The sequence below is a fragment of the Dysidea avara genome, chromosome 7 (assembly GCF_963678975.1).
Source record: "Dysidea avara chromosome 7, odDysAvar1.4, whole genome shotgun sequence".
Lineage (NCBI taxonomy): Eukaryota > Metazoa > Porifera > Demospongiae > Dictyoceratida > Dysideidae > Dysidea > Dysidea avara.
In genome coordinates this window covers 21,334,802-21,359,706 of record NC_089278.1, presented here as the reverse complement: position 1 = coordinate 21,359,706, position 24,905 = coordinate 21,334,802, and the positions used below count along the sequence as shown (strand labels likewise).

Here is a 24,905-nt window from a genome sequence, read left to right as displayed (position 1 = left end):
CTAAACTCCCTGTGGTATACCTCAAGAAACACCTAGCCTCTTCATTCTTCATGTTCCCAACATAAAGCTCTAAATAGCCAAAAACAGTTGCTTGGGTAGAATTCTCCTCAATGGGTTCATCTAGTATAGCCAAAACCTTTTCTGGAGTCGCACTAAGTGAATCATACAGAGAATATAGTTCCTCAACAGTGAAACTATCCCAAAACTGCTTCTCATTAGAAGGGACTCCACAGCCAATGCTAGCCATTTGCATGCAGACATGGAATAAGCAGGTTTGATCCTTAAAAAAAGTGGAAATAAGCAAATGCAGAAAACATAATATCATGACACACTCCACCACAGTCTATTGCCTGCTCATTTGCAAATTGAATTTTGAGAGGAAACTCTTTAAACACTTTATCTTTGCTCAAAAGTTCCATGGTATCTCGAAACACTTCTTTTCATCGTATCACATGAGCAGTCAGAATTGGAGGTGTCACTGGACAAATTTGGTTCACAAACTCCAAACGTTTGTCTTCCGCTACAACATACAAAGCTATATAGTAACATTTTGTAAATTAATACCATATCACATACCTCTCTCAATAATTTTTCTGTCTTCTGGGAAGAGTTCAATGCCATTTTAGCTGATGATGACTATGCTTGGGACATGAATGCTCTTTGACTGTCAGTACACCAGTTGTCAAGTCATTAGGTCTAAGTCCCTGAAATTAGGTTAGGTAATCCTAAGGCTGCAGCACATGTTGCTGTCAGACCTTCAGTGCTGGTCACTGTAAAGTGCTAACAATAATAAATAATAATAATAATAAACATTGATAATTTTGGATAGTTGCATATGATGCATGTGTTAGGTACTGTACCAAATACTTTGAGGGGAAAATCAGTAGTTTTCGCGGTTTTGCATGGGGGTAGTTATCAGCGAGAAGTTTATTCTAGACCTCCATATAGCTAATACATTTTGGGAGTGTTTGCAAATCCGTGAAAAAAGTTTTTAGCAACAATGCTCAACCTCGAAAAATTTGCCCCTCGAAATAATCATTTTTGACTAGATCAGCTGGTGTCTGCCTACGACCTTGGTCAACTCCATACTGCAGCTGGTCACTGATGATGCCATGATTCACTGAAGCAGCCATGACTTGGCTAGCTAACATTATTATTAATAATAAAAGCTAATAGAACTATATACGCTCCCGAGGACATAATTTAAGCGCTGTCTTAATTATATCCTAGGAAAATAAGCGCTGTCTTATTATCGGCGATAATAAGTTAGAGTCCTTATCATCGGCGACAATAAGCTGTAGTCTTATCATCGGCGATAATAAAGCTGTAGTCTTATCATCGGCGATAATAAGGTGAGGTCTTATTATCGGCGATAATAAGTGTTATTATCGGCGATAATAAGGATGGTGTTTTATTATCGGCGATAATAAGGTAGCTGGAGTCAGGTATATTTTTGTTACAAACGGCGTTCCATACGTGCGTGCGTGAGTGCGTGCGTGCGTGCGTGAGTGCGTGCGTGCGTGCGTGCGTGCGTGCGTGCGTGCGTGCGTGCGTGCATGTGTGTGTGACTGTGTGTGTGTGACTGTGTGTGTGTGAGAGAGAGAAACCACATTAAAAACTTGTAGTTTCCATTCTGACTTTGCCAGTAGCCTTTTGAACTCTAAAGCAGTTTGTACTGTAGTGGTGTTGTGAGTCTTCAGTGCTTAATTTAAATTTGCAATGGAAGTGGAGAATTCTCACTTTATTAGACAACCAGGTTTACATCCTAGTGGTTTTCACCGCTTGAAGCCTTATTTATGTGTGGGGTGTTGGAATGTTCATAGTCTTGTTGAGGCAGACGGTGGGATTAACACTGTTACTGTTCAAATCGGGAAACATCCAGAAGCAGTAAATAGGAAGATTAAATTTCGTAAATAAGTTGAAACATTTTAAAATGGGGGTAGTGTGTAATAGTGAGACAAAATGGTTCGGTAGTGATGTGTATGAGGTAGATGGCTTTACAGTGTTATACTCCAGTCATAATCTGCTTGGGCCAGGTAATGCGTTACAATGTAGTGAAGGAGTTGCAGTACTACTTGATCCTGTTATGACTTAGGCTTTTTGTGATGCAGGAGGGTCATGGTTGGCAGTTAATTCTAGGATCGTGTCTGTCCGCTTACAGCTTAATGACAAATATATCCATCAAGTAGTCAACAATTTGTGTCCTTATGAAGGAGACGTTTCATGATGATATACAAGCAGTGATTGGCACAGTTCCATCAAGTGATGTATTATTGGTAATGGGAGACTTTAATGCAAGTTGTGCAAGTGACTCAACATCTGAGTCTTTGTCTCAGGGATGGTGTGCAGGGAAATTTTGGTGTTGGTAAGATCAATGAGAGTGCATGGCGAGGCATTGTTTTCTTTTTGTGCCTTGAATCAGCTATGTGTGATGAATGAGAAGAAGAAAATACAACGGTATACTTGGCAGCATCCTGGTACCAAAGAATTGGCACTGTATTGATTATGTGCTGATGCGCCAGTCTCAACACTATTGATACACTGATGTCACTGTGTTTCAATCTGTGCAGTGTTGGACTTATCATTTGTTGTTGTATGCTACACTTACCTTTTGCTCAATGGAAATCATCATGTAGACATAATAAGCTCTTTTCGCTGTGGTTACAGTCTCAAAACCACCGAGATTGACAGAAATTTTAACACAGAGACATCAAGTCGCACACAAAGTGTGGGAGGTATAAGAACAGATGGTATCAGGAGAAGGCTAATTCTATTCAAGCTGCACTTTCTCAAGGCAGATCTAGTGTAGTGTGGCAGGACATTTCATTATTCATGTTGTTTGTAGATGTAGAGCTGGCCTTCAGCCAGTTTAACCAAGAGCTGTGAGAAAACAAGATGGCAGTTACTAAGTTAATGGAGAGGCCATTTGAGTGTGTTCTTGATGTGGAGAGCTCCTTTAATACGGCCACAATTGATGATATTCAACCAATGGCAATGAGGGAAGGGATGTGTGATCTGCCTACTGGAGATGAAGTATTGGCTGCTTTGTCAAGGATTAAAATAGGAAAGGCTGCAGGTAGTAATGGTCTCTTACCTAATATTGTAAAGTGTTGTGGTGGCCCATTGTTGGACAGGTATCTCTGCAGAATGGCGTGATGAAACTCTAGTGCTGGTTCCTAAGAAGGGTGATTTGTCTATGTGTGGTGACTGTAGGGGTATCAGTTTATTGGATGTGATGGGCAAGTTGTTTGCATGACCGACTCCAAGCTGTGGTGGAAGACTTTGTTGCTGACTCTCAGTGTGGTTTTAGGGCTGGTAGTGGTTGTGTGGATATGGTCTTTTGTGTTCATCAACTGTTGGAGAAGACCATTGAACATCTTCCTCCTATTTGTTCATCTCTGAAAGGCATATGACTCAGTGAGTGCCAAGACAGGTTATTTGGTGTGCTCTGTGGAAGTATGGTGTACCTGACTCTTTGGTTGATTTGGTGTGTTCTTTTCATGATGGGATGGTTGCTACTGTAGCAGTAAGTAGAGAGGAAGCACTACCATTTGAGGTGAGAAATGGTTTGCGTCAGGGCTGCACCATTGCTCCAACTTTGTTTATTTTGTATTTTGAATTAGTTATTCGGTGTTGGCTAAGTTGCTGTAATGCAGCAGGAAGTAAGGATAGATGATAAACTTGTTAGTACTAGGAGTTTGTACTAGGAGACTCTCATCATTTGAGATATCTGAGTGTTTGTTTGCTGATGATGTAGCCTTGATTCATACTTCTAGGTCATGCAGATATGGTTATTACAGCTAGGGCATTTTAAGGAGGTAACTACAGAGTTTGGTTTATCTCAAAGACTGTTGCTGGGGTTAACCTTGCAGCTGAGGATATAGCTCCATTAGATTTGGGTGGTGGTACTGTAGAGGTGGTGAAGGAATTTAATTATTTGGGGTCATTGATAGAGGTTCATGGTAGGATGAGAAGGGAGGTTAATCACTAAATCATGCAGGTTTCCAAAGTTTTTGGTGAACTTCACAATTCTGTGTTTCTGGCTTGCGACCTTAGTTTGGAAACTAAACGGGTTGGTGGTACTTGGTATTCTTTTGTATGGCGCAGAGACATGGGCTCCCACTCAGGTAATTATTAAAAAGTTAAAGACTTTTTATCGTCACTGTATTAGATGTATTATGGGCATTGGAAGGGCTATGCAGTGGGCACAGCACATCTCTACTAGTCAGTTGGCTGAATGTTTTGGTATGTAAGAGTCTGTTGACATTCTGTTAAGCTTGGCTAGGCTCAGGTGGTTGAGTCATGTTGCACATATGTCTGATGATTGCATACCAAAAAAGTTGGATGGCTGCCTCAGACATGACCTGCCCATGGTGGCATGAAACAGTTAAACAGGAGTTCAAGAACTTTTCCATTAGTGACTCATGGTACCATCAAGCTCAAGACAGATGTCTATGGAGGAAATGATTAATTACTGAAGGATTGGAGAATTTGCTGGCTGGACCACAGTCTCAATCTACACCCTTTCATTGTGACATTTGCCAACAGTTTTTTTAAGAGAGCACAAGACATGTCTGGACATAAGTGTATAACTACCTGCCCTCGACATGGCCATCGATGATTGGTAGGTAAACAAATTACACACATGCACACATGTACACCTGGAAGGAACCTGGAAGTAAGCCATCCAATGGATGATACCCTGAAAAATCTCACAGGGCATATCAACAGTAGCCAACTGCTCAGTAGTAAGTATACAACCAAGTACTAAAGATTATGTCATAAATAAATTAAATAAATAATGAATTAATGCTTGAGAAAACTCCTAGGGCTGTGTGCTAACTGGGAATATAATCCATGTTGTACGAAGACACAAATATATAAGCAGATGAACAGATGTTTTGTTTTATATAATGCCCATTACAAAGTAGTGGGCGAGAAGGCATGATTCAAGGTGAAAAAAGGCAGTTATTATGCCCACTTAATGAGCAGCATGATTGGAAGTTGTTACTGGAGGTTAGTTTTAATTCACACTTTTGATGGTGTTGTTTTTTCAATTGTCTCACATGGCCAGGCCATAAATCTAACTCTGGACCAGCCTTGCTTGGCATGTATGAAACTAAAACTATATGTAACAAGTATTATTGCATCCACTTCAAAATGATGTATTTAAAATCATTGGGTATATCATCTCTACAAGACAATTGTTTGTAATTTTGATAATTGCAACAAAAAGTCATACACACATCAGCACTATCAAATATCTGTTCATAGATCTACCAACGATAGTTAGCTAGCACACAAATTATTATATTACAAAGAGCTGCATAGTTTCACTTCTGAAAACTACTGGCAATATAACTAGAAAGTATAACTGTGACTGTGCATACATTTTAAGCTATATACTGCAGCTACAAAGATCATTATCCTGCACATGTATATGTTAAGGAACAAGAATTAGCAGATAGGAATGAAAATCTGTAACATTACTTGTAAAATAGTTTTTCTGTGTGAAATATTTCCTAATCCACTTGCAGCCACTGAATCTGAATGATAATCATTTGCAAAATGATTTCAACTTTGTTATGATATATACAATGGAACTTCAGTTATCCAGACCCCACTTATCTGGATTCTCGATTAACCGAACTACGCAAATGACTGGTCTAGTTCTATTAGGGTAGTTGAAAATACTGATACTTAAATTTTTTTCTTTATATAAGGTTATTTATACACAGTTTCAGAGATACGGACTTTTCAGCCACCCCTGGTCCCAAGAGGTTCCACTGTATACTTGTTATTATATTATACACTTGAGTTGTTGCACATGAACTACAAGTGTAATACTGCATGCATAGTTGCATTCCTCTCATACCACTGCACATGCACACACCACATATAGATGACCACAGTTTAGCTATTTACATAGATAATGAGTTTTTTAATGCTGCTTTGCATAGTAATGCTCTCCCAGCCTTCTATATGCTGGATTACTACACCTTCATGTATTTGTGCTATTTGTTTGCTATACAGATCATCACATGGACACTGATTGTGAAGACTATGTGGAGATGAAATCAGCAGTTTCACAGGAATCAAATATGACATTGAATAACCTGCATACAGAGCTGACATATTCATCACATCAAGGAGTCAAGGGAGATAGTTCAGGCACTGTGGAGAACACTGATCAGTCATCAGAGAGTGTGCAAGTACTCTATCAAGTACCTGTGAAATCATGGCTGGCACAAGGGAATTTTTCACAGTTGGTAAGTGATGTGTACAATATTATGTTTTGTGCGTAATTTGTAGTTAATTGTTTGCCTATCAAATTTTATGCAGCCATTCATGCTACAGCTCTGAATCATGTATGATAATTTTCCATCATTAAAACCAAATGTGTTAGAAACGGCAATCCAATAAAGATTCAATATATAGCTTTGAGCCATTATAACTTGGCTATAGGGGTATACCGGTAGTGAGCATGCATATGAAAGATGGAGCTATCGCTTTCTATACCTTTCAAGACATTCCTGGCATTTCCATTAAGGACCTTTTCATAATTGGTTTCCTTAAAACCAGATATTTCCAGCCATCCTCATTTATTTTTAAATGATGTTCACATCCAAAAAGTATCCTCAGTTAAAATATATTTGACTCTTCTCTTCTTATCTTGCAGAAACATGTTGGCGATGTACTAATTCGTGGGAAGCAATGTCTGGCCCAGTTACAACGATATTTGGAAGTCCTACCCTTTACAAATCCTGTGTTAGAATATGGTTCTATCCTATACTCTGGAGCATCTGAATCATCTAGAGAATTTTCAAGCACTTGTTGAGCAGATGTTACATTCTCATATTTGACTAACCATTGTAATGCTTCAATTTTGGGCCTCACATGTTGCCTTCTGGTTGGGGAGGTGCGTGGCAATTTGCAATCCTTTTGTCCTATGTTAAAGCCTACCTCACTTAAGTTATCCAAAAAGATTACATGGTTTTGATCCAGCTAGTCACCTGCATCTTCAGAACCCCTGCAATTTTCGAACACTGGACTGTTTCTGTCATAGGTGGCAAACAGCAGTTATTAGCCTATGGGATTTAATTTCAGCAAGTATATTATTACAAGGTGACAACAATGGATGGAGAACTGTTAACTGATTATGACTATGTGATAAATGTTCGTAATGCAGCAAGATTTACAAAATGTAATTAAATTCCCTGCACCATGATGAGTTTACTGACTATAGTGGAACCTCCCTTATCCGGACCAGGCACCTTTGCTGTATGGACAGTCAATTGACAATAATGAAGTTTGGGTTAGATGAAAGCACAAGTAGGGAGCCAAAAGGTAGTAGTTTACCTGTTAAGTGGCTTGTTTATTCTGCTAATAATGACTACCACTAACTTGGTTGCTAGGTGATAAAACATTTTTACATCCCAGAAGACTGACCATTAATGCTCTGTAGTGATTTCCCCCTCTACCCACTAAAATGTATAGCACAAACTGATAGCAACAATAGTATTTATTACGTTTAAAACAGTTACTTCAGCATATTTTTCTTAGTATAGACATTTCTGATACGTATATGGACGGTAGTATGTAACAGACTTCCTGGATAAGAGAGGCTCCACTGTATGCAGTTGTTCATGAAAACTAAATTCAGAGTCCACTCTGGATCAATGCCTTTAGTTCTTTGTGGGATCCCACCATAATAATCATGTTACTTTTTATAGAAAAATCAAAGGAGAACTCTTCAATGGATATTCAATAACTACAATTATACGGTCACTGTGTCACCAACATGTTACAAAGTCTCAATTGGTTTATGTTACAACATCATTGTAAAAGGATTCATCTTACCTTATATATAAATCTATTAATGGCTGGTCAATTCATAGGCGACACTGTTAGGGGGCCGGGGTTAGGGAGGCAAGAAGACTCAGTGTTTATTCCACTAAGAAGAGAATAATTGAACTCAAGTTATATTCATTTGCATAACTTTGTTTGGTATAGCTGGATGAATGAAGGGCATGCACTTTCTAAGAATTTAGTTGAACATCTTTTGAGAAAATTTTTTAAGTTATAGACCTCCTGGGTTTGAATTTGGGAACATTTAGCTAAGAAAGTGTATGCTTTGCAAAGCATATTAGTTAGCCTATCTGAGATAAAACCGGGCGTTACTATTCAGTGGACTGGACTACTGGACTGGAACACTGGACTGGAACACTGGACTGGAACACTGGACTGACATGTTTTTGGATTTTGCACATTCTATGCCGGTTGGATTTATGGAATCTTACACCTGCAGCCCACTTCTAAATGTTGAAGACAAGCAGTGGAATATGTGAAACTATAAATTACTACCGTTCATTTGGCCACTATACACTATGCAACACTTATTCCTTACCCTAGTGTGTAGTAATACTGCAGACAGTGAAGGGAATGTGACAGCAATAGTTAACCAGTGATCGACTTGCCAGTAGACGATATCCTTTGAGATATTCTTAGAGAAAGCTTGAGGAGCAAGCTAGTCTTGCTACCAGACTTCTGTTTCGGTGCAGGGCTGATCAATTAAAGATTATAAGCGCCCATGCTCAAAAATCTCTAATTAGTAAGCCCCTGCACTGAACTAGAGGACTGGCCATGCGAGACTAGCTTGCTCCTAGAGTTTACTCTAAGGATATCTCGAAGGATATTGTCCACTGGCAAGTTGATTGCTGGTTAACTATTTTGTCACATTCCCTGCACTGCCTACAGCATTACTACACACCAGGGTAAGGAATAAGTGCTGTATAGACTAGCTATAGTGCAGCATAATAACAGCAGTGAAATTATTCAGTATGAGACAGTTTTTGCACATTCCACTGTTCGTCTTCAGCATTTAGAAGTGGGCTGCAGGTACCCTAGGATGCTTACTAGCAAGACCCCGTAAATCCAACCATAGAATGTGCAAAAACAAAAAAAGCTATGTCAGTCCAGTAGTCCAGTCCAGTATTCCAGTCCAGTAGTCCAGTCCACTGAATAGTGACACCTGATAAAACCTATATATTTGATGGTAAAGTGTACAAGATCAAAATAAGGTAGTATTGCAAAATATATTGATGACATTAGAACTGTGACTGTTCTATTAGAGTAGTGACTGCTCTATAAGAGTATCTCGATCTTAGCATAAAAATTGCCTCACTTTCTTCACGGTGTACAGTTTATAGGTGTAAAGTGCATTTATAACCATTGTCTTCTATTTGCCCATTGGATTTTTGTACTTCTGAATACAGTGTGAATGCATGATTCCTATTTCTGATGTCAATATAGTCCTGTAAGTCCAAGGGGGGAAAGAGAAGAGGTGGGGAAAAGCCTTCTTGCCCCTCCCAGATCTGCCTATGGCCAATGGTCTTATAGTTCTAGTTATTTCATACTCATTCTACATTCTTCATGTTTTAGTTACATATTTCTGACTCCGTGTATTCACAGGCTTTAAGCCTTCTCACAGGTCCCTAGTGGGATAGCATTCACAGAATAGAATTAACACAAATACAAGAATTCATCACCACCAATCCTCACACATGTCAGAACAGATGCCTACATTAACAATTTCTTCCCTAGAACAATAAGAGAATGGGAGTGGAATAGTGATCTCTCTCTACAAGTTATTGACTGACTCTATATGTTCATTTCAGGAACAATTAGATATTTATCTTAATATCTGTAAGGATTGTTTGAAAAATCCAGTCGCCTGGGAAAAATCAGTTAGCTATCAATACTGAGAACTGTCTACCCAGTGCAATAAGGGGAGTACAGTATAGTATCCTGAGTGTACTGTGTAGCTATAAGGGGAGTACAGTATAGTATCCTGAGTGTACTGTGTAGCTATAAGGGGAGTACAGTATAGTATCCTGAGTGTACTCACACAGTAGTCTGGTATAGTGTAGCTATTCAATGGTGATGCTATATAGTTTTTTTGAATACTATGGCCACAATTGGTAGTATGTGATCAATTGCTCTGCAAATTCTCATGTGTGACGTAAAATCATGCGGACAAGAAGGTGACCATGTTACTACTACGAGCTGCTACAAATTTTGGTGAGGAAAACTGAATTGGCAAATATTTTCAAAGTAAAACTCACCATTATTTATTTTATATAAAACCCACAAACTATCACAGCCACAACATATATATAATATATTTTATCTAAATTAAATCTTGCTAAAAATTAAATAATCTTCCCATCAAAATATGCCAAACTTTTGTCTTGAAATTTATACAGCATATCATGCAGAGCTTGTGGCATGTAATAGCTATCATGCAACTACATATAGAAATTTTCAAGAAATTATCACCACAGTGTTGTTTATATTGTTTGTACTTTATTTATATATTTGTATAGTTTGGGCAGCACTGAATCCTAAATTTATCCATCAGAGTTGAATTATATTGCTGGACTCAAATCTTCATAGAGTTGATTAGTAAAATTTCTGTCCCTCAAATAATCCTAACTGTATATTTACAGGTGTGTATGCATGCATGATATGTACATGAGTCTCGGATAGGGAAAAGTGTCGTTGCAGCATGAAATATGAAATGTGGCATGGAAATTACATCATAGATTACATCAATATATTATCAGTTAGAACATGTAGTAAACATGTTCCTCACAATTACTACAAGGGGTCAGTATAGAACACACATGTTCACTCCTTATGATGTCTGCACTGACTTGCAAGCTAACACAATAAGCTAGTTGTATACAATGTGTCTAATACTGTTTGTATTCTATTGTGTCACGCACTTACACATGCACATTGTATAGGTTGAACAAACATCTACCAATAACTACTTCACAAAAGAAGCTACAAGAGATCTTGAATCATTTCAAGAGAAGAGGCGGCCTGTTTCTGTCACCAGTAACATCATCACTACACCAGCAACACGACTACAAAGCAGCACACAACTAACAGCTTTGTATGCATCCCCCAGGTCTACTATAGCAGCAGATGCAAAATCATACAATTTGGAAAATTTTGTCAATGAATTTCCACTTCCCCAGTTAGTCTCTGTCACTGAGGGTCACTATGGATTGACAGAAGACTTCAGTATGTCAGAAGGAATGGAACTCGTACTGTTCTTTAAGAAGAAAACTCAGGCTGTGGTAGCAGTGAAGGAATGTGAAACAGATCCATATTACATTCCATTAAATTGTTCCTTACAATTTTCATCTTACCAGCACAATGGCACAGAACACTTAACAAAATCCTATTACTACAAAACAGTCGAAGATTTGATCCAGAGAAGCGATGGTTTGCCCAAGGTAGTCAAAGTGTTAAAATCGTACAAAGGCAATAGCTACTACATGATACAAGGTGAATTAATATTTCCCAAGAGAATATTAGGTCAAGGGAAAAGAAGAGTCCTAGAATACTTGAACGGAAGCAAAGAACGTATGAAGGCTAAGTTCTCCTGTGCAGCAGGGTTTTCTACCAATCCATCAGATACCAAAATGTATCTCATAGAATATGTTGAAAACATCAATGAGTTTCCTAGTTCAGTTGTGGTATTCTGCGACCAAGAAAGAAATGAAGCACTGTCCCACATTCATACGGGAACAGAGTTTACTTTACAAGAAAGTAAAACTCTGCACAGTTGCATATGCAGTACAGATGTACATGGAGAACTGGGCTATCCTCTGTTAGAAATTCTCACTGCAATGCCAATAGAGGTCAAAGCCATAGAATGTCCAAAATTTAGCATGGAGAGCATTTACGACAAAGTCAAAAATGTTTATGAATGCTTCAACTTATCCATGGTCACCAGTAGCATGTTTCTCGGTCAAGATGATGAAGGCCATTTCTATGATGAGATTAAAAGGAGAAATGAAGACAGCAGTTTGCACATTTATGATTTAGAGCGACCTGAAGTTATTTATTCTACTCCCAGATTGAAGGGTGATGATAGTAACATGCACAAACAGAAATTGGTGCAGTCACAATTTCAAGGCTCATTCACATCTTCAATTACTCCAATTATTACTAGCCCACCACCTACCTACCACAGAAGAACACCTGTTTATGAACTCTTTCAGAAAACATGGCCCCGGCGTAGGCCTAAGGAAACTCCAAAGTTGACACCGCAGCATTCGTATGTGCATAGTGATTCACCCCCCACAACACCAGATGAAAACAGGACCTACTTGAGATCCCTTAATGTCACCGGTGTACTCCAAGTACTAGATGAGTTGAATCTTGGACAATACAAAGAAATATTTCAGCAAAATCAGGTTGATGGAAGAACTCTTTTATCGTTCACAACAGTAGACCTAGAAGAACTTGGAGTTTTGACCGACCTACATCAGAAACTGCTGCTAGATTTGCTCAGTGGAAAAGAGACCTATAGGCTATAACTACAGACTATTGCATATTAATTAGTCTATGCACACACCCTTTTCGCACTAAATTGTTAGACACACCCACAAACAACTATTTTAATGTACTGAAAACCGCAAGAACTATATATGGGACAAAGAACTGTCAAGTGATCGGCTGTGGTATAACTCGTAAGTACTTTCTGTTTGTGGGAGTGCATGTGTTTAGCTATTTCACTATTCTAATGTAAACAGATATTTGTTATAGCGTGCAAGCGTTCCAGCGACCCAATTCAATGCCGTAGGCCGTTATGGGTGTGGCTGCTACAAAACGACCTGCCCACATGTTAGCTATGTCTAAAGTCGGGATATGTACTTCGTTCGAAGTGTATATTTAGCCAGTCACAGGTCACGGTGCAAATATTTATTTAGCTGGTCGTTTGTTGTATAAACATTAGGAAGTGTCACCATAACTCGAGTATCAAACACACTAGTTGTATGAAGGTGAGTTCGAGACGAGCTAGGGGGTAGGAGCGAGCGAAGTTTTTAAAAAAAATAGTAATGACCGGCTAAATATCAACAGCCTACTTTACTTTGTTTGGGCGTGGCTCGAGTTTAGTAGCGGTACCATCGAGGTAGACTGTGACATGCAACTAGTAGTAAACTGTATACTCTGAAAGAAGTAGCGCATGATGTACAGCTAAATTGTCTACAGCTAGCTACATAGTGAAGTCATCCAGCATAGTGGCAGCATATATAGTTTCAGTGCATGTAATATTTTATTGTGGTTGCAATTATGGTTTTATAGTTCCAAAAAAACAAATATTTTATAGGCCCAGTTCCAGAACTATATAGCTACTTGAAGTAGTAGCTAAGTCACTAAAATTATAATTATGAATTATTTCCGGTAGTGAGCTAGCTTGTTACTCCAAAGTCAACATGCATGCTACAGCTTGTGACTACTGTAAACTTATTCAGTCCACGTGTAACTCATGCATGCACTAGATAGACTGCATGACAAGTTTAAGAATGGATGCATGTGGTACTGATTATATTTTAATGAGCTTTATAGTAGTGGTTCCAGTTTCTCTCCTCTCTTCATTTTTTTACGTCAGTCAAATTTATCTACTACTGTATTACGCATCAATCATGCTTTTCTTCCCATAAATCTACACATATAGCTATAGTATGTTCGTGTTGAACTGAATCCTCAAAAACATTTAATAACTCATGGATGCAATTACACACGATCTTGAAATTTGGCTCATTTGTAGTACTGCTTGATCCGCTAAAAATATTTCAAAATCTTTTTGTTCAAATGTTTGACTTAATATTTACGGCCAATCAAAATTTTCACAATACATTTCCTATGGAGAAGCCATATAAGTACAGTGTCCTTTCTCAAACTTGTGATGGAGCCAAACTGTACATGTCTGTTGTTGACACCTTTGCTGTTACCAATAATCATCTGGTTGGCAGAAATGTTAACTTTGTTGAGAAAAAAATCCACTTTTAATTTTTAGCTGTTTTTCAGGGTTCAGCTCAACGTGAACATACTATAATATTTGTATGGCAGGTGCTCTGCTACTGATTTGAATTTTACTCTTACTGTAATGATATGAAACTGTTGTTGGAGTCGCAGACACAACTGTACTGTAACCTACAAAAAGAAGTGAAGTGAATATCGATATTATCAAGAGTTAATAATAGTGGAGGGACTCTTGATAATTATAGTTATGTGGCTATTTATATGGGCATGTCATTTTAGTCAACAACAGTGTGTACTTGGCTCGTGCATGTAGTCTGTTTACTTCATGTACATGAAGTAAAATGATGACATTGTATTTAACTAGATATAGAATCATTAGAATGAAAATATGTCACAATATAATACTCATGTCTCTTTTCCATCAATATGTATTTACACTGTGTAGCTATAATTGTTTTCTTTAATCTATAGAACGAATAATGGAGAAAGACAAGAATAGTACCTCAAAACCTCCAGTATCACCACGAATAAAGCCAAGATTAAGCAGAAGCAAAACACCGTCTCCACCCGTACGTCCTAGAACTAGGTTTTCATCCTTCAAGAGTTCAACAAATGCATCGCCACTGCTGCAGGCTCGGAGAAGATCTCTTCCACCAAGTAGCGTTGAAGACAAGCCACCAGTTCCATCTTGCAATAACACAGGTGACAATGATCAAAGCTACTACATGCCACAAGAGCCTGCCATCATAGTGTCTGACTCATACAATTTGACAGAGTTTCATAAAAACTTTGAGTTTCCACAAATGGTACGTGTAACCCACGGAAATTTAGGAGTCATAGAAGAGAACACCATTTCTGCAGGTCAAGAATTGATCTTCTTTTTTGTGAAGACATCAACAGTTGTTGTAGCTACATCAGAGAAGACTCCAGAGTTTTATCATATTCCATTGAATTCTTGTCTGCAGTTTGCTCCTTACCAGTACAAGTCGCCAGAATCAATTCATTATGAAACAATTGATGATGTGCTTAAAGGTTCCAAGAAACATGGCTTACCTAAAGCAATGAGAGTGCGCAAATCTTACAAAGGTAAATCTGACGAATCATCTGTAATAGCTGGTGAACTGATTTTTCCCAAGAAAGTATCCAGCAGAATGTTTGGCAAGTCTATATTGGAGTGCTTCAATAGTGACAAAAAAATGTTGAAATTGGAGCTTTCTTGTGCTGGTGACTTTTCCATTGATCCGAATGATGTGAAAATGTACCTCTTGGAGCTCACAAATTGCATCAAAGATTTTCCACTCTTAGTGAAGGTTTTCAATGACAATGTAAACACCAAGTTGTCCTATATAAACAGCGGAATGACTTTCACTCTTGAAGAACCTGGGCCTCTGCAGAGTTACATTTGTACTGCTGACTTATTTGGAAAAAATGACTATCCATTAATGGAATTACCAGTGTCACTACCCATCAGAGTTCAAAGAATACAGTACCCTGGTTTCAACATGGGTGCAATCCTCACTAAGACTCAACACACATACGAGAATTTCACACCATCACTGGTCAAAAGAAGTGTCTTTGCTATTGAAAACCACTATGAGCTGGCTACCCAACAACAGCTCTATGAAGCAGTCCAAAATGGCACATCATCACAAATTTATACATTGAAGAAACCAAACATTATTTATGATCACAAAGCTGACACTACCGATAATCCTTACTCACTGCCTTCAGAATCACCATATGATTACCCTGCAGGGTGTTCACCTAGCCTAGAATTCACAGTAAAGCCATTTTTTACATCAATCCACAGAGACAAGCAGGGTACGTGGCCCAGATGTCATCCTAGAGAAACCCCACGTCCACCTCTCCCCAGAACACCTCCTCCATCACGCCGCAAATCACTGAGCTCTGAACCAGCTCCTCTTACTTCGCCAGATGAAAACAGAACCTACCTGCGATCCCTCAATGTCAATGACGTACTCCGACTACTCGATAAGATGAATCTTGGACAATACAAGGGCACTTTTCAGAAAAAAAAGATTGATGGAAAAGCCATGTTGTCGTACACTACATCTGACCTAGAAGAACTTGGAGTAAGCAACACTGTGCAGCAGAAACGGCTAATAGAAGTTATCACTGGAAAAGCATCTTATAGACTTAAGTAATGCAAACGTATACCCTAGAATTCTACACTGAGGTGCATGTATATAGCTAGGTATTGTACTACACATATATTTACATACTATAGGCTATAGCTATCATGAGTCTCTCTCTATATATATTATTATACATCAGCTATAGATTGCACACAGCATGCAATATAACCATGCATATTAATTAGACTATAAGGAGCTGCATCACTCACATGTACCGCAAAAATATGGGCATTGAGGTTTTAGCTATATATGTATGACGTAACAAATAGCTATTACTAACCGCAGAGCTGCCTTTTAAAGCGATGAGCTATTCAGAGAGTTTTTCTACATATACTTTTGGACGTGTGGTCACAGATCCTTCCGACGAGCCGTTTCAACTGTCCTGTATGGATGGTGAGTACTGACGTAGGTAGCTATACGATATTGTGTTAATACTAGCTATGGTTTTAATACGTTAACCGCACACTGACAACCAAAGTAGCAATTACCCTAGAACCGGCTGAGTAGAGACACTACTGATGAACGTTTTTCGGGTTACACTCGCTCGGTTACAGTAGACCTCCCATATGCATTTCGTCATATCACAATAACAAAGACTCGCCGTCGGTGCGGGACGGTTTTTGTTTGACGTTCGACTGTTCCGGCCCGGCACATTCCTCCGCCCACCTTTATTTGATGTTTTTTCACTCAAGGGATTGTCTTGTTAGCTACAAGGCGTATGACCAACACTAAAAGTTGAAATTTTCACTTTGTTCCTATTTCTCATCTTGAGTAGTCAAGTTCAGCCATAAGTAGCTATGTACCAGCATTGAGCCATAGATACTACACCCCCCGGTGGGTGTAGTATCTATGATTGAGTCAAGCCTTCGAAAACTCATGCCGGGATGGAATTACAAAAGCTCTTGAAATTTGTCTTGTTTGTAGTACTGCTTGACCCACTAAAATTGTTTCATTCAAATGTCTGACACAATATACCCTCCAGTGCCCAACTGGTAGACTTGATAATAATAAAACTGTTTAAAATTCCATACTTAGGTGGCCTCCCTGGTTTGACCACTGAGTGTGGCGCTTGGCCGGCATCTGGGTGGCCTGCAGATCGAAGTCACGCTGGGGTTGGCTTTTTTTCAGCATTTGTCCCGCTTTACTTTAGGATACTAAACTCAACAGTTTTCGCTTAGGTTCCCTGGGCTAGTGGTGAAGCACCTCGTACAGGCTCTGCCTTCTGTGCAAACCCTCCAGTGCCCAACCGGTAGACTTGATAATAATAACAAAATACATAATATTATTTTATGACCAATCACAATTTTCACCAAAATACATTTCATCATGGGAAAGCTATAAAATACTCTATCTGTTATGTCCCCTTCTGAACTTGTTAATGGAGCCAAACCACACGTGTAACCTTACTGTTACTACCAAGAGTTCATAATATATAAAAAAGAGAGTGTGTCGAACTTCCAATAAGATCGTGAAACACACTGTGTAAGGAGAATGATGCAATCTCTTGTCAGCACGTTGAAGGCGTCAATTCCTTGCGCGCCTCTCGTAATATTTTTTGAGGCGCGTAGCAATAATTTTCTTGTTACGGCGTCTGTTGTAGAAGTCCATGTGGTTCTTATAGAGTAAAAGATGTTTCGATTCAGCAACCTAGACTTGTTTGATGCCGTTAAAGAATTCGGAGGAGAATGTAGTGAACAGGATGTGAATGTTGAGCCAAAGAGGACCGAAATAGAGACCGAAGTCTCCGGAGAAGCAGCCACTAGTCTCGCCTCTAGTACTCCGTCAATAGTTCAAAAGAAAGTGAGCAGTCGCCAAAAGTCACGAAAGGGAATGGCACCGACATCCAGCAAGTCGAGTGACGACCTTCAGCAACCTAAGTCAAAACGAAGCAAGAAGAGCATGCTGAAGAGCCAGCCTGATGGAAAAGGCAAAGATAAAGATGTCCTTGAAACGAACCAAAAACAACGAAAGCACTCAATAAGAAGGGGAAAAAAAAGTATAACCAATGCTGTGGAAAGAATTAATGCAATGTCTACTGCAATAATTGTATCTGCTGCTGTAAAACATCAGGTGCCCACGCACGACAATGTTTTGAAAGAGTTTTCCAGTTCTGTAACTCCGAGTGAAACCGTGTTTCTTATTGAACATCTGCAAAAACAATTTGTGAAACTCTATACAAGTTGTTCAACTACTAAGGATAAATATTTGAACTTTCAGTTCAAGTGGCACCATCGCTTTTAGTGGATACTAATTCACAGTTGACGCTATTATCAGTGCATCCATCAGAACCACTGGCTGCAGAAATAGTTGCTGTAAGATCCAAATGGAGGAAAGTTTGCACTTCTCATTTAGAATTAAAGAATGCATTTAAATCTTTCCTGATTTTGTTCTCCTCTGCTGCTTTTGATGTATTCCTTCAAGAATGCCATTCAACGTTACAAGCAACTGAAAGCCATTCAGCCAGCCTGACACCTGAAAGAGATAGTGATAATGTTTATCTTCGTTTTGGAGGAGCAACATTAGCAGCTATGTTGCATTCAAGGTACGACAAAGTCAGGGACCACAAGAATGAAGGTGTCTCACAAGAAATTACCATCCTACAAAGACTGAATTCGTACACCAAGGAGCATATTCCAGAGTATTTGAAGTACAGAGACAATGGATATATGTATTTCCCGTGCACAGAAATGTTACCATTTTTGATTTCAGTGGATCTAAAAACAAATGAAAAAGCAAATGAACAGAGTTTTAAAGAACACGGATCTAACCTCCTTAAAGTTGCAGGTGATAACATTGAAAAAGATGGTTCGTTGTTGTCAGGCTTTGTTGAACTGCTAGTAGTTAAAGTCCCAGAAATATATAGCGAAATGTGTTCCATGTTTGCAAGTGTAGCTAAAAAGCTAATGACTTCAAAAGAAGTATTTTCCAAAGCTTCACAGCAATAAAAAATTAACATACAGGTTTTAAAAACAGTACTATCAGTCAGACCTCCATCTAAGAAATGACTAAGGGGAGTCACAATGAGAGTAAGATATTTGTGTTCATAGCTAGTTTACACACATAGCATCTAAAGGGGCATGCCATGTACTCAGGATAGTTTAGACTCCCTCAGGTGCATTCTCAGCTACACCCTCTGAATGACCTATAGTACGTAAGAATGATGAGAAGTAATCTCATGCTTGAGTTCTCAGGTACAGTTCTGGGCTATTGTACCAGGCAAAACACATGTATTTCATTCAATATTACAGTTGTTGTTGACGTATTCACTGAGATTTTGATTTATAAATTAAGGAGTTCATTTGTCAAAGGGGAGTAAAAAAGCACCCCCTCCCCCAACCCCAAATGAATTATTACAGAACCCCCATTGTAGTTAAAACTGCTGATAGAGCAACAGGCTGCAGCACATGTTGCTGTCAGACCTTCAGTGCTGGCCATTGTAAAGTGCTAATAACAATACGTATAATTATGAACTTTTATTCAACGATCGCAAGAGAGGAGGGTACATGCCCCACCTCTGGATATCTCCACTTTTTGGTTGTATATGCAACCTGCAGTGCTCATGATTAGATAAAAAATATGCAAAATTTGAGTAGCAAACAAGAATGTAGATGGAGAGTGTAATTGCTTGGGCGGTTGGATTTATATAAATTTGCTGCTGGTAAAAATTACCATAACTTTGAAATGGAATATGCTATGAGCTTGCAACAAGTATCAACTTGTTTCTTGGATAAAGATCTTAAATAGTTTGAAAAAAATTAGTGTTGTATGAATGATATATAGACAAAGGTTGCAGAAGTTTCTGCTTTAATAGAGATTGCTACTAGTAGGCCACATGCTGCTTATTGTGCATTCACCCATGGGTTGATTGGTCGTTGGGTCTACTTGATGAGAACTATTCCTGGTATTAGCTTCTTTTTTCAGCCATTGGAAGATGCTATTCGTTTGCGGCTTCTTCCTTCACTCAGTAGATGTCCTGCAGGTTCCAATACTGAACGTACCTTGTTTTCTCTTCCCTGTCGTTTTGGTGGCTTGGGTGTAGTCAATCCCACTAGCATTTGTGATTCACAGTTTGCTGCTTCTCAACAAATTACTGCTCCTTTGAAAGAACTAATCTTTAAACAGTCTGTTTGTGCTCATCCCCCTGATACTCAATCCATCAAGGCTCAGGTCCATCAGAGCAGGCGTATGGCAACTAAGGAACATGCCCTGGAGATTAGGAACAGTCTCTCTACACAACTTCAAAGAATTGTTGATTTAAATAGCGAACCTGAAGCCTCTTCGTGGTTGTTAGCCCTGCCACTACAAGATCAAGGTTTCCATCTAACTAAACAGGAGTTCTGGGATGCACTCCACCTGCGTTATGATTGGAATTTACTGAATACTCCTAGTCACTGTGTTTGTGGTGCCAATTTTTCTACTGATCATGCTATGATATGTCGGCATGGTGGCTTAACATTCGTGCGTCATAATGATTTGCGTGACATCACAGCTGAGTTACCGTCTAAAGTATGTAATGACGTTGCCACCTCTTCAATCTCTCAGTGGAGAAGTAATTACTCCTCAGTCTGCCAACCGACAAGATGATGTCAGAGCCGATATTAATGCTCTTGGATTTTGGGGGCGGTGGCAATGTGCCTTTTTTGACATAAGGGTGTTTCATCCAAATGCTTAGAGCTACCGCAATACTTCTATTCCATCTGTATATAGACGTCATGAGCAACAGAAGAAGAGGGAGTATGGTGATCGTGTCCGTGAGGTGGAGTTGGCATCTTTCACTCCTTTAATTTTCTCAACAACCGGGGGTATGAGTAAGGAAGCAGTCACTTTTTATTGCCGTTTAGCCGAATTACTTTCCAGATGTAACACCATGACCTACAGCAACACTCTTGCGTGGCTTCGTTGTTTGTTGTCCTTTTCTCTTTTAAGATCTGCAACTATGTGCATCCGGGGAAGCTGTTCCATCTCTTACAGATCATCTGATGCTTCCCCGGAACTGGGCCTTGTAAGTGGCCCTAGGAACTTTTAATTGTCCCCATTATTGTTGTTTCAGTTGTGTCCAGCACACTTTTGTGCTGGGGGTAGTAGGCGGGGATAAAAATATAAAATATATATTTTTTAATTTTTTTGAGCATAAAATGAACTGTAGAGGATACTAAAGGCCAAATCTGCAATGGTTCCACATCTCAAAATATACTTCATGGTAGGTAGGTACTATGTGCAAAGTTTCATACTTTCTGCACAAAGTACACAATTCGCTCATTTTTGCTAGCTATGCCATTCTATATGTCTATCTTCATGTCCATAACCTATTTTTAAATGCATATTACAATGTTACATCCACTTTCAAGCAATTTTGCTTCTTTTATAGGTTCACTTTGCCTGTGATCTTCTGACTTGGTCTCTGCAAGGATAACAAACATGTTAATATGTGTTGATAAGTATCCATTCTATTCACATTAACACGTTCATTTGTAAACTTTATCATTACCTACATTTTATTAACCACAGTATATACAGAGCAATATTGTTGTGTACCCCTGGGTAGTGATCACCTAACTGAAGCCCCCCACACCATGCTATAGTACGAAGTATACATTCAATAGTAAGGAAACAATACATCGGTGTTGAACACTGGTGTTGAACACCAATAGTACTAGCTAACTACTAATGTACATGATGACTGACTTGATACTGAGTAATATCAAACACCACCAGCACTTCTAATTATCATATTAGGTATCCATGTTTAGTGATAAAAAGTTGTGTAAAAATAGTTTTAAAACATGGGAATAGAGATTGCTGAAGAAAAGTAAAGAAAGTTAAGAAACAAGAGTCAAACAAGCCAGCATGTTAAACACACAGAGATCTCCATTTGGACTTAATTAAACATTAACATCTTATTGCATTAGCCAAGCTTACTCAAGCTCAGGTGCATGATTGACCTAATTTGGGAAAACATTGGGCAGCCCAGAACGTGGCTGATTGAAGTGCCTGACAAAGTTAGTGCACAGCATTCTGCATTAATGACGTGATCTCATCACCATAGCTATTAAGTAGCGAGCATCATTCTGGTCAAGCAGCTTCACTGCACCCTGATAGTCCTGGGTTACTGGGTGTATGCATGTATGTCCACATGGGTGGGTGGGTGGGTGGGTGTTTTCGGCATGATGGGCTGCTATTCAACTGATAGAGCTGGATAGAATCTGCAACTCCAATACTTTCATCTGTGCCTTGAATTGAGTGCACACATGCATAGCTATAAATAGTAACGCTGCATGGTACACGTGACCCATTGTCCCCCTTTACCTCTCGTAATGGTCAATGATTTTAACTTTTATTTACAGAGTAAACAACATTTTATACAGAAACATTCCCAGTCTTATCTGTATTAACAGTAAGCGCTAGTTACCAAGTAAGAGTAGGGGTCTGGTGTCATTTTAGGAATCATGATGACTACAGTGCATTTAGTTGGTTAAACTCAAGCCCCTAATTTATAGAAAAACTACTGTTTTTCCCTTAGTTTCTACCATATCCATTGAGTCCAAATAGAGATCTCTGTGTGTTTAACATGCTGGCTTGTTTGACTCTTGTTTCTTTACTTTTTTTTCAGCAATCTCTATTCCCATGTTTTAATTTTTTTTATTGCACTAGTAATTAAATAAAAATTAAGTCACATATTATGTATACCTTCATTTATCTTTATAGCATCAAAATGAATGAATATGAAGATGTACATGACTGGGTTCCACCATCTAATGACACACCACAGCATAAGGCTGAAGATGATTCACAAGACTACTGTGTTATTGTAAGTAAACCTCCACCAGTGTTACCACGCACATCAATTAAAAAAGTTGGTCCTATTCCACTACCCAAAACGAGGAGGAGATCACTAATGAAAAGTCAATCACTAACTGATGAGGAGAGTCCAACTTCCTCATCAAAAGTTCGAACATCTTCCTTGTCAACACCTTCCACAAAGCATAAACCTCCAATACCGACACCTTTAAAGGCAGACGTTAAAGCAATCTCACGTCCTCCCCCTCCTGCACCTCCTCCTGCCTACATCTACACTGTTCCACTAGAAGAGATAACTGATGATAGTAGTGATGTGCTGCAAAGTGTTTGCAAAGTGACCTCAAAGCCGTACAGTTTGGAAACATTTTGTAAGGAGTTTCAGTTTCCCCAGTTAGTGCGTGTGTGTACTGGTCACTTGGGAGCAACTGAGGAGCACACCATGTCTGAGGGTGAAGAGTTGGTACTCTTCTTTGTGAAAACATCACAAGTTGTTATCGCTTCATCTGAAAGAGGTTCAGAGTTTTACCACATTCCGTTGAACTCTTCTCTTCAATTTGCTCCTCATCAATACAAGTCTGTAGACTTGACACTTCACTATAAAACAGTTGATGACGTGCTTAATAGCTTTAAGAAAGATGAGTTACCCAAAGTGATGCGAGTGTGCAAGTCTTACAAAGGAAAATCTGATGAATCATCTGTACAAACTGGTGAATTGATATTTCCTGGAAAAGTGTCAAGTAAAAAATTTAAAACTGTACTGGAATGTCTCAACAATGACAGACAGGTTAAAAGGTTGGAGCTTACTTGTGCAGGTGATTTTTCTATTAATCCTGGTGATGTTAAAATGTACCTTGAAGATTTTGTTCACTTTATCAAAGAAGTTCCGATTTCTGTAAAAGTTTTCAATGACAAAATAGCAAACAAGAAGTCATTCTGCATAGATACTGGGACAGTTCTCACTCTGAAAGAACCTAAGCCACTACAGAGTTACATCTGTACCACTGATGTGTTTGGAAAAATGGACTATCCTTTAATGGATCTACCCATGTCAATGCCCATTGAAGTCGAGTGCATACAACACGACAACTTTGACATGTCTGCCATCTTTAGTAAGACTCAGCGTACATATGAAAATTTTAGGCCATCTTTAATCCAAAAAAGCATGTTCCCAAGTCAAAGTACAAGCGAGCTCATTGCCCAGCAGCAGCTCTATGAAGAGGTTCTGAAGGATGATGGTACCTTACATATTTATAGCCTGGAAAAGCCTAATATTATTTATGACCAGATTCCTGCACACTTGACCACCAGTGAAACAGATGGCATTGAGAATGAGCGTTATTCATCACTCCATCCTATAGCTCAACCAGGACCACCACTTCCTCCTAGAGATGAACTTGTTAAATATGAAAGTCCTTATCATGTTTCCGATCCACTTCCTGAACTGCCCACAATGTCCACAGACTCAAGGGAGGATGATTGTACATTGTTAACTGCTGCATCTGATGTCTCAAATTCGACCCAATCAACTCCTGCACAGCCTTCACCTTCTGCAGCTAATACCATCAATGCAAGTCCTTCAGTCCATAGCAATATGTCTGACATTTCTACTTCCTCCAATCTGGAAGATAATATTTCTTACTTAAAGTCTTACACTTTGGCTGACATGCTTCAGCTGTTGGAAAACATGAATCTTGGAGAGTATAAGAAAAGCTTTGGGGAGCAGCAAATCGATGGAGAAATATTTGTTTGCCTGGAAAAATCCGACTTAGAAGACTTAGGTGTGACCAAAAGTATTCACCAAAAACGATTGATTAAACTGATTGATGGCACTGTTTCAGCTAAGAAATATGAGGGCGGTGCCTACGAAACACTGAAAACAATGCAGACTTTAGCATAAAGTTTATTTATTGTATGGTGTGAGCATTTACATTTGTTACTACTTTAAGTAAGGAAATTATTATAATTACTTTTATTACTGTGTAGAATCAAATGAGATAGACACTGCAAACTGAAATTCATGCAATTATAGTTAGTACACACATTTTAATATTTTGTGAGGCTTCCAACTAGCTATATACCATGAAAAACTATTATGATCTCATTAAT

General features: G+C 38.9%; 3 protein-coding genes across 3 annotated transcripts in view; all 3 read left to right on the top strand.

Moving 5' to 3' along the window:
* LOC136259696 (uncharacterized) overlaps positions 1-12,397 on the top strand; it is a 14,533-nt gene extending 2,136 nt beyond the window's left edge. The window contains exons 2-3 of the mRNA XM_066053201.1: positions 6,034-6,269; positions 10,809-12,397. Of these exons, the coding sequence (XP_065909273.1) occupies positions 6,042-6,269; positions 10,809-12,395 (1,815 nt within the window). The 5' untranslated portion in view covers positions 6,034-6,041 and the 3' untranslated portion in view covers positions 12,396-12,397. The remainder of the gene's footprint in view (positions 1-6,033; positions 6,270-10,808) is intronic.
* On the top strand, positions 12,397-16,010 carry LOC136259697 (uncharacterized). The gene is made up of 2 exons (XM_066053202.1): positions 12,397-12,548; positions 14,317-16,010. The coding sequence occupies exon 2, from the start codon at positions 14,325-14,327 to the stop codon at positions 16,008-16,010; it is 1,686 nt and encodes a 561-aa protein (XP_065909274.1). The 5' UTR covers positions 12,397-12,548; positions 14,317-14,324.
* Positions 16,011-16,258: 248 nt separating this feature from the next.
* LOC136259693 (uncharacterized) lies at positions 16,259-24,813 on the top strand. The gene is made up of 2 exons (XM_066053199.1): positions 16,259-16,394; positions 22,707-24,813. Exon 2 carries the CDS (start codon positions 22,714-22,716, stop codon positions 24,694-24,696), a length of 1,983 nt encoding a protein of 660 aa, XP_065909271.1. The 5' UTR covers positions 16,259-16,394; positions 22,707-22,713; the 3' UTR covers positions 24,697-24,813.
* The last annotated feature ends 92 nt before the right edge of the window (positions 24,814-24,905 follow it).